This window comes from Schistocerca piceifrons, chromosome 6 (assembly GCF_021461385.2).
Source record: "Schistocerca piceifrons isolate TAMUIC-IGC-003096 chromosome 6, iqSchPice1.1, whole genome shotgun sequence".
Lineage (NCBI taxonomy): Eukaryota > Metazoa > Arthropoda > Insecta > Orthoptera > Acrididae > Schistocerca > Schistocerca piceifrons.
In genome coordinates, this window is record NC_060143.1 from 292,201,278 (window position 1) to 292,215,648 (window position 14,371).

Consider the following 14,371-nt stretch of genomic DNA (forward strand, 5'->3'; position numbering starts at 1 on the left):
AAAAAACCCTTCAATCTTAAGGTGTGCTGCGCGCCGATAAGATGCATGGCTGTTGAAGTGGAACAGTCGCTAGCGGGCGACCTCTGAGGAACCTACCACACCTCAGTTGTATAAGGCTTACCCAGGCGTGCGGGGCTCTATCTGGGCGGACATTTAGTTCCCTAGCTGCTCGTGGGACGCACATGGCAACCACGTATTTCCCTTCACCAACTTCGCAATCAGTAAAGCGCATGAGGGAGGCTAGTCCTCCAGATAAGCAGATAGAACAGAGTAACAGGGCTCATGGAGCCATAAATGACAATGTTTTCATCGTGATTAAGGGGAAGGAGGGCTCATTTGAAAAAGTGTCTCCTTTCTATATACATAAAGGTTTAGAAGGACTCGCAGGTACACTGAAATCTATCAAATGCCTGAGGAATGGTACCCTGTTATTTGAGACTACTAGGGCAAAGCAAGTGGAGCTGCTTCGAAAGTCAACCAAGTTAGGCAAGTATGATATTACTGTCGAGTTGCACAATTCCCTCAACTCCAGTAAAGGTGTTGTCACCTGCCGTGATTTAATGGATATCGAGGTAGAAGAGCTGAAGCAAGAATGGGGATTGTAGATGTGGAACAACAGACACGTAGGAATAATGGAGTTGTTGAGAAATCTGCCACCTTCATTGTGACTTTCAATTCGCCTGTCTTGCCTGAATACGTTCTGGCTGGTTTCCTCCGACTTAGGGTTAGGCCTTATATACCTAACCCTATGCGATGTTTCAGATGTCAACGATTTGGCCATACAACGATGAGTTGTGGGGGTGAACCGACCTGCAGTATATGTGGCAAGGCAGCTCATGAAGCTGGGACCAAGTGCACATCTCCAGCGCTGTGTATCAACTGCTCTGGGAGCCATCCCGTCTGGAGCAGAGACTGCCCCATCTTTGCGGAGGAAAGAAAAATTCAGGAGATAAAGGTGACAAAAAGCATACCTTATGCGGAAGCCAAAAAAGAGTATAAGGCGACAAAACCCCCTGTCTTTGCCATATCCTATGCATCCTTGGTGCAAAAGAGTGCGTCAAAAGTAGATGCTTCAACGCAGACCATGTCCAGCATAGCAGTATTCTCCACCAATACCTGTACGTTCGTTTGTACCTGCCAGAGCACAACCAATAAAGATATAGCTATTCAGGCCGCTCCGACTGAACCAAATGCTATTGCAGAGAAAGCTACAGCGAAGACTTTGAAGGCCCTCCAGAACCCGAGTGCCTCTCCACTTCGCCCATCCCGGACTTCCACCAAGAAAAAGAGACCAGGGAAAGGGGCACGACGTTTGGTGTCAAACCTGCCAAAGGCACTATCGGATGTCGTCACGGCATCCCTGACTGATGAGGAGGAAATCGTCATGGAGTTTGATACCTCTTCCCCAGAACCTGGCAGCCCCTCTGCTGCCACTCGCTCCACAGGTGTCTCACCAGCACGGCGCAGACAGGGGGAAATCTAAATCGGAACGCTGATATGGCTCCCATACTTCAGTGGAATCTGAATGGAGTCAGAACTCGCTTTGAAGAATTGCGGCTGTTAGTGCAGGAAAACCTCTTTTGCATCTCTTTGCAAGAGACACATTTTAAAGAGAATGACACACCTGTACTTACAGGATATCACTTGTACAGGAGAGACGACATGACTGGTAATAGAGCGCAGGGTGGGGTGGCAGTGTTCATTAAGGACACATTCCACTCCTCACCTGTGGTCTTAACCACAATGCTACAAGCGGTTGCAGCTCGGATTCTGGCCCATGTTAATGTCACAGTGTGCTCCTTGTATTTACCACCCGCTGAGCTCATTGACAGTGAAGCCCTCGCACAGCTCATTGATCAGCTACCCCATCCCTTTCTCATTTTGGGCGATTTTAATGCTCATAATGCATTATGGGGTTCAAACAACACCTGCTCCAGAGGCCAGATGATTGAGCAGTTGATCAGGACTTCCGACATCATACTGCTGAACACAGGTCAGGCCACGCATTTTAGCACCGCTTCAGGTTCGTCCTTTGCCATAGACCTCTCTATTTGTTCGCCTGTGCTTGCGGACATTGCTCAGTGGGTCGTAGACGACGACCTTCATGACAGCGACCATTATCCTATTTGGCTCCATCTGCCAGTTGAAATGGGTCGTGTCGCAAAGCTGCCGAAATGGTTGTTCCGGAATGGAAACTGGACGCTCTACAGGCAGTTGGCTGTTTTTGAACAGTGTGAAGGCGTCCAGGATTGGGTGGATCACATTACTGCGGTGATGCACCATGCCGCTGATGTATCCATACTAAAGTCAAAGGGAACACCTGTGAGGCAGCCTGTCCCTTGGTGGAATGATGACTGTCGTACTGCAATCAGAGACAGAAGGGCGGCTTTGAGAAGATTCCATCGGTGCCCTACTGATGCGAATCTGGCAACTTTCCGAATAGCACGGGCGCGGGCGAGAAGAATCGTTAGAGAGAGTAAACGGAGGTCTTGGCAAGAGTTCCTGAATTCCATCAGTAGGTCCACATCTTCAAGCAAAGTATCGGAAGCCATTAGGAGGATCTCAAGGCGATACTCTCGACCGCCAATAGCAGCTAGACATGAGCGGGGGTGTCTCCTAACATCTCCAAGAGACATCGCCCGGGCAATGGCAGAATCATTTCAAACTATTACGGCCGATTCTAGCCAGGACCCAGAATTTCATCGCTATCGGGGTACACAGGATCGGGCTGCTTTTGATTTCCATTCAAACAACACTGAGGAATACAACCAGCCTTTCTCTTTGTGGGAGTTGGACTCTGCACTGTCAGTATCTCGGGATAATGCACCTGGTCCAGACCTGATATCGTATAGCATGCTGCAGCAGTTGGATCTGCGGTCAAAGGAAGTCCTCCTTCAACTTTTTAATGAAATTTGGAAGACAGGTGACTTTCCCAGTTTTTGGAAAGAATCGATTTTAATTCCACTTTTAAAACCAGGGAAGGATCGGACCGATCCCAGTAGTTATCGTAGCGTTAGTCTCAAGAGCTGCGTAGGAAAGACATTTGAGCGTATGGTCAATAGGCACCTGGTGTGGGTTCTGATACAAGATGCTTTCCTACGTAAGCAACACCTTATCGGGGTTTTCTTCGACCTCGAGAAGGCGTACGATACTCCCTGGAGGCATAACATTTTGCGGCAGCTTTATGAGTGGGGTTTCCGTGGGCGTTTACCCACAGTCATCAGATCCTTTCTGTCGGACAGGTATTTTAGGTATAAGCTTGGGAATGTCCTGTCTGACCGTTTTAAGCAGGAGAACGGTATCCCTCAAGGAAGTGTCCTCAGTGTGACAGCTTTCGCAATTGCAATCAATAGTATTGCGTCCACGGTACGACGGCCCGTACAAGCGCTCCTTGTTTGTGGATGATTTCTCCATTTTCTGTTCGTCTTCCTCCCTTACAGCTGCTACACGCCAATTACAGCTGACAATCCTGCGATTGGAGAAATGGTCTAAGACCACAAGCTTTAAATTCTCTTTGAAGAAGACTGTTTGTGTAGATTTTAACCGCGTGTTTGTGTAGATTTTAACCGTTCCCATTCTCTTTTTAATCTCCCTGTTTTAAAACTAGGAGACACTGTTCTCACCTTTATGGGAAAAGTGAAATATCTCGGGCTTATTTTTGATGAGAAGCTCACATGGTTGCCACACCTAAAGGATCTAAAGGTCCGCTGTTTCAAGGCTTTAAACGTCCTTAAATGCGTCAGTCATAGGTCCTGGGGTGCTGACAGGGCACGTCTGCTCCAACTTTATAAGGCCTTTGTGAGACCTCGACTGGAATACGGATGTCAAGCTTATGGATCTGGAAGACCTTCGTACCTCAAAATATTGGATGTGATTCACCATGAGGGTCTTAGGCTTTCAACGGGGGCTTATCGCACTAGTCCAGTTACTAGTCTATTTGTCGAGGCTGGAGAGCCTCCGCTGTCCATTCGGTGTCTTCTCCTCGTGGTACGGCAAGCATACAGGGCCAAGTCCACTCCTCTTTCGTTGGCATCCAACACCTTTTCACAGCTGGCACTGGAACGTCTTCTGCCACCAACCGAATGCAACAAAGCCGTTTGGCATCCGTGCAAAGGAGAGTCTCAAGTCAGTACACCCGGAGGGCATTAAGGTCATCCACCAGGGATGGAGTAGGGGATCTCCCTGGCTACTACAAAGGCCAAGATTACTTCTTGATCTGGCTGCTTACAAGAAGTATTATACCCCGGACCACCTTTTTAAAATTAAATTTACTGAGATTTTAGACCGCCATTCAGATTTTATTACTGTTTACACGGATGGGTCTAAACAGGGGGATTTTATGGGCTGCTCTGCTGTGTTTCCCGATACTGTCCGTAGGATAGGGCTCCCAGAGCAGTTCTCAGTTTACTATGCAGAACTGTTTGCCATTCTGCAAGCATTAGAGCATATGCGACGACATCATGGCACGAAATTCATCATCTGCTCCGATTCCCAAAGTGCTCTACACGCTCTTAAACAGATGTACCCAGCAGATCGGATGGTGCAAGAAGTGCAGGACGCACTCCTGTTCTTGCAAAAGCAGGGTAAGGATGTAATTTTCTGCTGGGTTCCAGGGCACATAGGGATTCCTGGAAATGAACTTGCAGACGCGGCTGCCAAGGAGGCTTGCTCCATCCCACCTCCTGCTCGCTGTTCCGTCCCCCTGCAGGCAATAACATCATTCATGACTCGGAAAGTCATGCGTTGGTGGGAGGCTCAGTGGCTGGAAGTGAGGGATAAAAAGTTGCGAGCGGTGAAGGATTCTGTCCGACCATGTTTTGCACTGATATTTTATTTTTAGTTTTGTCTACCTGTTTTGATGTGCTGTGTCCAATCTTGCAATTTGAACATTTCCAATTCTCGCAAAGATCGGCTCTGAATTGATCCTTGTTTAACAGATCTTGGCTGCACTCGTCAACATTTCTTTTGGGAATGGGCGCTGATAACCTCGTTGTTCTGCGCCCTAAAACACTAATCATCATCTGCTGCAATGTATTGTATGTCAGCAGTTGGGTTGGGTCCTGCAGTGTGGCTTGCTGGCTCCACGTCAGAGCGGCTTCCGCCAGGGTCGCTCAGCCACTGATAATCTTGTGTCCCTTGAGTCTGCCATCCGAACAGCCTTTTCCAGATGCCAACACCTTGTTGCTTTCTTTTTTGATCTACACAAAGCGTATGACACCACCTGGCAAGATCATATCATTGCCACATTGTATGAGTGGGGTCTCCGGGAACCGCTCTCGATTTTTATCCAAAAATTCCTGTCGCTCTGTACTTTCCATGTCCAAGTTGGTGCCTCCCATAGTTCTGTCCATATCCAGGGAAATGGAGTCCCGCAGGGCTCTGTATTGAATGTCTCTCTGTTTTTAGTTGCCATTAACAGTCTAGTAGCAGCTGTTGGCCCCTCCGTCTCACCTTCTCGGTATGCAGACGACTTCTACATTTCGTACTGCTGCTCCAGTACCGGTGTTGCTGAGTGTCACCTACAGTGAGACATCCACAAGGCGCATTCATGGGCTGTAGCCCACGGCTTCTAGTTTTCAGCTGCAAAGTCATGTGTCGTGCACTTCTGTCAACGTCGTACTGTTCATCCAGACCCAGAACTTTACCTTCATGACGATTCACTCACTGTAGTGGAAGACATATCAATCCTTAGGACTGGTTTTCAGTTGACAGTGGCCCATATTCTTCTGTTCTGTCCTTTTTCGGCTGCCCTGTGACTTCATCTTCGGTTGCTGGACTTGTTATCATTGATTTTAGCAGACAATGCCTCATCGCCTGATTTAGTTTTACATTTCATCTGTGAGGGTGGGTTTTATCATTCGATCTGAGTTTTAGCGCATGTCCTTTGCCCCTCTGTGTCCTCCACCGTAGTGCTTTTAGGATGGAGGTTTTAATGTGTTGCAGGGTGGCTGGCTTTTCCTTTTTATTTTTGTTGTCGGCCAGCCACTGTAATCTGATTCCTTGTTTTATTCTCTTAGAAATGTTTCTTTCATCTCTCTGTTGTTTTTCTTGTCTTCTTTTGTTCATTTTAGTGTTCGTTGCCTTTCCTTCGTTCTTGTGGTCTTTCCATTCTTTCCGTTTTGTGTTATATGTCTCATCCGGTTTATTCTCACACTTGTGGCATTGTTTTATTAGGAACAAGGGACCAATGACCTCATAGTTTGGTCCCTAGTCCCCTCTTTTAAACCAACCAACCAAAAAGTAGATTGAAAAAAGGTAAACCAATATGTTTATTGCATTTGCTGCATTTGGAGAGTTTTTGGCAGTGTTGGCTAGAATACACTCTTTGAAATTCTGAAGTTGCAAGGGGTAAAATACAGGGAGCAAAAGGTCGTATACAGCTTGTATAGAACCAGACTGCAGTTTTAAAAGTCAATGGACATGAAGGGAAACAGTAGTTGGCAAGGGAGTAAGACATAGTTTTACTCTCTTCCCAGTGTTATTCAGACTGTACATTGGCCCAGCGGTAAAGGAAACCAAGGAAAATTTGTAAAGGTAGTAAAGGGACAAGAAATAAAATCTTTCAGATTTGCTGATGACATTGTAATTCTGTGGGAGATAGCAGTTGACTTGAAATCAGTTCAACAGAATGACTAGTCTTGAAAAGTGACAACAAGATAAACATCTACGAAAGTAAATGAAAGAAAATTGAATGTAGTCAAATTATATTTACCTGATTATAGGATGAGGTTTCTCCTCCAATTCATCATTCAAAAAATACGATGTCATCTTATGATCACAGTTTACACAATTGCTGCTGAGGTCAATGTTTTTACAATGTGTAATAGATTAATATACGAATCGTATTACATATATGGCTGAAGCTTTGGCTATTGATGTTTCATACAAATTTATGTTGAACAATCACAAAAGGTAGCATGAAGCAAACAATGCAAGCCTTCAAATAGGCTCAAGATTTCCCAGTACGCTGAAGCACTCGATACAGTATTGACCTTGCTCAACCAGTTATGTGACATTTCACTTGTGGTGCTAGTACAAGAGATATGCGAGAAACTCTGTACTAGCGATTACAACAACCGAATGCTCTGCTTAAAACTTACAATTTGTGAAACACTGGAGGAAATAATATTAAATTCTATGAACTTACAAACTTTTGTTGGTATTTGAGAAAGTTTGTAATTAAAGTTCTCATACATATGGGTACAATATATAAACATTTATGCTGCTTTTTAAATAATGGCAACATTCAGAGGCAAAAATCTTCTCCTTCAAAAACCATTACTTGATTCTGAACCGAAGTCAGCTTTATTTGTTTATGAGAAACTATAATTAATTGCCACTTGGGTTGCAAATAAGAAATTTGATCGCTGTTCAGGTATTAGAATACTGTGGAAAAACATTACCAGCTGTTAATCAGCTTTGGAGCAAGTTGATGGCATTTGGACAAAATGAGAAAGACAATTAATCCAGAATTAAATGTCCAAAAAATGAAATAAATCACATTATATTGACTGGAATTGTTATCGCAAGACTAAATCACAGTGGACAGATCTGTTTTGGAGATATTATCAACAGACGTAACTACATCATGGGTTTGAGAATTGGAATGAATTGTGATTGCAATCATTTGTTTACATTTTAGTTGCTGCTGTTACGTATGACTTGTACTCTGGAAGATATAGCTGTTCACATTTCACTGTCGCTCAAGCACAGCACTACGAAATGTTGGATGGTACAGAGTGAAACAGGCGTTACCAACAGTGGGAATGTGTACAGCATACTTCAGTTTTTTATTAACATCTAGCATGTTTAATCTGCAGTTTGCGTGAATCCATTTGCATTTGGAATTCAATTGACTTTAAAATTACACAAATGCTCAAAGGTAGCATACATTTCTGCAAAATTTGCTAAAAGTCTATATTGGGGCCACTGGTGTACTTACATGTTTCATGCAGCAGTGTTGTCGATGTTCACCATGTGGTATGATGGGAACAATTGGAGATATGTCAAAGCCAATGAGAGATGGTGGGCAGACAATATGTTTGGAAGCAAGAGATATTGTAATGTTTTATAATTCACTATATTTTCAGGGGGGAAAAAAGAAAAAGACAGTAGTGTTCTCAGGTCCTACCAGAATCAGAACCACAGCATTTGCAACATATTTAGAAGAAACAGCCAAATATTTGTGACAATGAAGATGTAAGTTTCACAGATGTCCTGTAAGGATGATGATGATGATGATGATGATGATGAAAAATGGTGATACCACAGATGGTAGTTGAAGTAAACAAAACAGGTAGTGAAGACAACAATTAATGTAAACAGTTTCTCTTTGCTTATTTTATTTCTCCTTGTATTATCAAAATGTAGACAATCAGTAAATGGCGTAATTTTAGAATAGGCTATCTTAACTGTAAAAAGAGAAAGTTTGTACTTTTGATTAATCAGAATATGTTAAAAAGAAAATTTTTCTCAAGAAGTCTCTTAAAAAAAGGGGGGGAGGGTTTGTCTTATAATCGGGTAAATTGGTAAACCAGGCAATGCCAAGGGAACTAGATTAGGAAATGAGGCACTAAAAGAAGTAGATGAATTTTGCTATTTGGGCAGTACAGTAGCTGATAAAGGTCACATTAGGGAAGATATAGAATGCAAGCTGGTAACAGCAGCAAAAGCATTTCTGCAAAAGAGAATTTTTTAATGAAATATAAGTCACAGCTGCAAAATACTAACGCGAATTCTTTACAGACGAATGGAAAAACTGGTAGAAGTTGACCTCGGGGAAGATTAGTTTGGATTCCGTAGAAATATTGGAACACGTGAGGCAATACTGACCCTACGTCTTTTCTTAGGAGCTAGATTAAGAAAAGGCAAACCTACGTTTCTAGCATTTGTAGACTTAGAGAAAGCTTTTGACAATGTGGACTGGAATACTCTCTTTCAAATTCTGAAGGTGGCAGGGGTAAAATACAGGGAGCGAAAGGCTATTCACAATTTGTACAGAAACCAGATGGCAGTTATAAGAGTCGAGGGGCACGAAAGGGAAGCAGTGGTTGGGAAGGAAGTGAGACAGGGCTGCAGCCTCTCCCCGATGTTATTCAATCTGTATATTGAGCAAGCAGTAAAGGAAACAAAATAAAAACTTTGAGGTTCACTGATGACATTGTAATTCTGTCAGAGACAGCAAAGGACTTGGAAGAGCAGTTGAACAGAATGGACAGTGTCATGAAAGGAGGGTATAAGTTGAACATCAACAAAAGCAAAACGAGGATAATGGAATGTAGCCGAATTAAATCGGGTGACGCTGAGGGAATTAGATTAGGAAATGAGACACTTAAAGTAGTAAAGGAGTTTTGCTATTTGGGGAGCAAAACAACTGATGATTGTCGAAGTAGAGAAGATATAAAAGACTGGCAATGGCAAGGAAAGCTTTTCTGAAGAAGAGAAATTTGTTAACATCGAGTATAGATTTAAGTGTCAGGAAGTCGTTTCTGAAAGTATTTGTATGGAGTGTAGCCATGTATGGAAGTGAAGTATGGACGATAAATAGTTTAGACAAGAAGAGAATAGAAGGTTTCGAAATGTGGTGCTACAGAAGACTGCTGAAGATTAGATGGGTAGATCACATAACTAATGAGGAGGTATTGAATATAATTGGCGAGAAGAGGAGTTTGTGGCACAACTTGACAAGAAGAAGGGATCAGTTGGTAGGACATGTCCTGAGGCATCAAGGGATCACCAATTTAGTACTGGAGGGCAGTGTGGAGGGTAAAAATCATAGATGGAGACCAAGAGATGAATACACTAAGCAGATTCAGAAGGATGTAGGTTGCAGTAGGTACTGGGAGATGAAGCAGCTTGCACAGGATAGAGTAGCGTGGAGAGCTGCATCAAACCAGTCTCAGGACTGAAGACCACAACAACATAAATTTAAATGTCACAGAATATTTACTGAAGGTATTTGGTTGTAGAATAGCCTTGTGAAGAAATGAAACACATAATGTAAACAGGTTTAGACAAGAAGAGAATAGAACCTATTTAAATGTGATGCTACAGAAGAATGCTGAAGATTACATGGGTAGATCGAATAACTAATTAGTAGGTGCTCAATTGAATTGGACAGAAAGGAAATTTATGGCCAATCTGAACTAAAAGAACAGTTTGGCTGTCAGGACACATCCTGAACCATCAAGAAATTGTCAGTTTGGTACTTGAGGGAAGTGTGTGTGGCATAAAAATTGTAGAGGGAGAACAAGGTTAAATACTATAAACAGGCTCAAAAGGATTTAGGTTGCAGTTGTTATGCGGAGATGAAAAAAGCCTTGCACAGGGTAGACTATCATGGAGTGCTATATCAAACCAGTCTTCGAGCTGAAGATAACAATAGCATCAGCTTTTTCTTTCCACTTTGAATTGTTATAATAATATTTCCCTCTGCTTTCCTGCAAAAAATTTATAATGCAGTACAATCTTCCATAATTAATCTTCACAGCAGTGTACAAAATATTTACATTTATTGGCAGGTATATCAAGTAACGAAGCAGCTGGCACAGTTCACTACAGTAGATGTTGGATTATCTGTTGGTGGTCTTGACTTGAAAATACAGGTAACAAATCTGTGTCTTCAATTTATTGTTATTTTTTAGCATTTTGCATTGTCCTCATATTTGTAAAAATGTAGCATTATTTTTGTAGGAGAATGTTTTGAGAAAAAATCCAGATATTGTAATTGCTACCCCTGGACGTCTTATCGATCATTTGAAGAATACACCATCATTTAGCTTGGACAGTATTGAAGTCTTGATTCTTGATGAAGCAGATCGGTAAGTTAATACAGTAGATTTTATGTTTTGATACATCTGTAATTAATTTGTGTTCCTTAGATACATTATGATATTACTCTTCACAGAATGCTGGATGAAAATTTTGCAGAACAGATGAAGGAGATAATACAGCAGTGTGCTAGGACAAGACAAACATTGCTGTTCTCTGCTACAATGACAGAGGAAGTCAAAGATCTGGCTGCTGTCTCTCTTAACAAGCCAGTTAAGATATTTGTTGATAGTAATCAAAATGTAGCTTTTAATCTACGCCAAGAATTTGTAAGGTAGTATTTTTTAGTGATCTCATTATTTTACATTGATGGGTTTTATCTTACTCTAAACCTTGCATTTTATGCAGGATAAGAAAAGAACGGGAAGGAGATCGTGAAGCGATTTTGGCAGCTCTTGTGTGTCGTACCTTCAGAGACCATGTCATAGTATTTGTTCAGACAAAAAAGCAAGCACACCGTCTGCACATTCTCCTTGGTCTTTTGGGTATTAAGGTGTGTGCCATAACTTCTACAGTAGTTTTTTCTTTGGTTCTCATACATATTGTGCATTTTGTGAAAATTCGCAGGAGCAGGTTGTGAAGCATGAACTTTATGTATTAGGATTTGCAATAGTGATTTGCAAATGATTACAGTGCTAAAATTATTTTAAAGGATTGCTGTTGTTCCCCCCTCCCCTTTGAAATCCCTGCCCTCTTTAGCACCCCAATATCCCAACATACTAGAACAGTCAAAAACACGTCCCTTTCGAAGTTTGACTGTCATTCATTGGGCCCAGTAAAATGGTGAAATGTTTCTTTCTCTTTATTTTTGAGTACACGATTGGTGACTGTTTTCAAAAAGCAGCCAACACCGAAAACACCAAATTTGAATTTTTATTATTGACTTAGTTTAAAATCTCTTGTTTTCATGATAATTTAATATCATACTTTCAGTCCTCCCCCCATGAACCATGGACCTTGCCGTTGGTGGGGAGGCTTGCGTGCCTCAGCGATACAGATGACCGTACCGTAGGTGCAACCACAACGGAGGGGTATCTGTTGAGAGGCCAGACAAACATGTGGTTCCTGAAGAGGGGCAGCAGCCTTTTCAGTAGTTGCAGGGGCAACAGTCTGGATGATTGACTGATCTGGCCTTGTAACATTAACCAAAACGGGCTTGCTGTGCTGGTACTGCGAACGGCAGAAAGCAAGGGAAAACTACAGCCGTAATTTTTCCCGAGGACATGCAGCTTTACTGTATGATTAAATGATGATGGCGTCCTCTTGGGTAAAATATTCCGGAGGTAAAATAGTCCCCCATTCGGATCTCCGGGCGGGGACTACTCAAGAGGACGTCGTTATCAGGAGAAAGAAAAAAGAAAACTGGCATTCTACGGATCGGAGCATGGAATGTCAGATCCCTTAATCGGGCAGGTAGGTTAGAAAATTTAAAAAGGGAAATGTATAGGTTAAAGTTAGATATAGTGGGAATTAGTGAAGTTCGGTGGCAGGAGGAACAAGACTTTTGGTCAGGTGAGTACAGGGTTATAAATACAAAATCAAATAGGGGTAATGCAGGAGTAGGTTTAATAATGAATAAAACAATAGGAGTGCGGGTTAGCTACTACAAACAGCATATTGAACGCATTATTGTGGCCAAGATAGACACAAAGCCCATGCCTACTACAATAGTACAAGTTTATATGCCAACTAGCTCTGCAGATGATGAAGAAATAGATGAAATGTATGACAAGATAAAAGAAATTATTCAGGTAGTGAAGGGAGACGAAAATTTAATAGTCATGGGTGACTGGAATTCGTCAGTAGGAAAAGGGAGAGAAGGAAACATAGTAGGTGAATATGGATTGGGGGGAAGAAATGAAAGAGGAAGCCGCCTTGTAGAATTTTGCACAGAGCATAACTTAATCATAGCTAACACTTGGTTCAAGAATCATAAAAGAAGGTTGTGTACCTGGAAGAATCCTGGAGATACTAAAAGGTATCAGATAGATTGTATAATGGTAAGACAGAGATTTAGGAACCAGGTTTTAAATTGTAAGACATTTCCAGGGACAGATGTGGATTCTGACCACAATCTATTGGTTATGAACTGCAGATTGAAACTGAAGAAACTGTAAAAAAGTGGGAATCTAAGGAGATGGGACCTGGATAAACTGAAAGAACCAGAGGTTGTAGAGAGTTTTAGGGAGAGCATAAGGGAACAATTGACAGGAATGGGGGAAAGAAATACAGTAGAAGAAGAATGGGTAGCTCTGAGAGATGAAGTAGTGAAGGCAGCAGACGATCAAGTAGGTAAAAAGGCGAGGGCTAATAGAAATCCTTGGGTAACAGAAGAAATGTTGAATTTAATTGATGAAAGGAGAAAATATAAAAATGCAGTAAATGAAGCAGCCAAAAGGAATACAAACGTCTCAAAAATGAGATCGACAGGAAGTGCAAAATGGCTAAGCAGGGACGGCTAGAGGACGAATGTAAGGATGTAGAGGCTTGTCTCACTAGGGGTAAGATAGATACTGCCTACAGGAAAATTAAAGAGACCTTTGGAGAGAAGAGAACCACTTGTATGAATATCAAGAGCTCAGATGGCAACCCAGTTCTAAGCAAAGAAGGGAAGGCAGAAAGGTGTAAGGAGTATATAGAGGGTTTATACAAGGGCGATGTACTTGAGGACAATATTATGGAAATGGAAGAGGATGTAGATGAAGACGAAATGGGAGATACAATACTGCGTGAAGAGTTTGACAGAGCACTGAATGACCTGAGTCGAAACAAGGCCCCGGGAGTAGACAACATTCCATTAGAACTACTGATGGCCTTGGGAGAGCCAGTCATGACAAAACTCTATCATCTGGTGAGCAAGATGTATGAGACAGGCGAAATACCCTCAGACTTCAAGAAGAATATAATAATTCCAATCCCAAAGAAAGCAGGTGTTGACAGATGTGAAAATTACCGAACTGTCAGTTTAATAAGTCACAGCTGCAAAATACTAATGCGAATTCTTTACAGACGAATGGAAAAACTGGTAGAAGCGGACCTCAGGGAACATCAGTTTGGATTCCGTAGAAATGTTGGAACACGTGAGGCAATACTAACCTTACGACTTATCTTAGAAGAAAGATTAAGAAAAGGCAAACCTACGTTTCTAGCATTTGTAGACTTAGAGAAAGCTTTTGACAATGTTAACTGGAATACTCTCTTTCAAATTCTGAAGGTGGAAGAGGAAAAATACAGGGAGCGAAAGCCTATTTACAATTTGTACAGAAAGCAGATGGAAGTTATAAGAGTCAAGGGGCATGAAAGGGAAGCAGTGGTTGGGAAAGGAGTGAGACAGGGTTGTAGCCTCTCCCTGATGTTATTCAATCTGTATATTGAGCAAGCAGTAAAGGAAACAAAAGAAAAATTCGGAGTAGGTATTAAAATCCATGGAGAAGAAATAAAAACTTTGAGGTTCACTGATGACATTGTAATTCTGTCAGAGACAGCAAAGGACTTGGAAGAGCAGTTGAACGGAATGGACAGTGTCTTGAAAGGAGGATAT

General features: G+C 42.1%; 1 protein-coding gene across 1 annotated transcript in view; it reads left to right on the forward strand.

Annotated features, from left to right (window-relative positions):
* LOC124802786 (probable ATP-dependent RNA helicase DDX27) overlaps positions 1 to 14,371 on the forward strand; it is a 90,447-nt gene that overhangs the window by 45,934 nt on the left and 30,142 nt on the right. The window contains exons 6-9 of the mRNA XM_047263786.1: positions 10,521 to 10,604; positions 10,693 to 10,820; positions 10,907 to 11,104; positions 11,179 to 11,323. Coding sequence (XP_047119742.1) covers positions 10,521 to 10,604; positions 10,693 to 10,820; positions 10,907 to 11,104; positions 11,179 to 11,323 — 555 coding nt within the window. The remainder of the gene's footprint in view (positions 1 to 10,520; positions 10,605 to 10,692; positions 10,821 to 10,906; positions 11,105 to 11,178; positions 11,324 to 14,371) is intronic.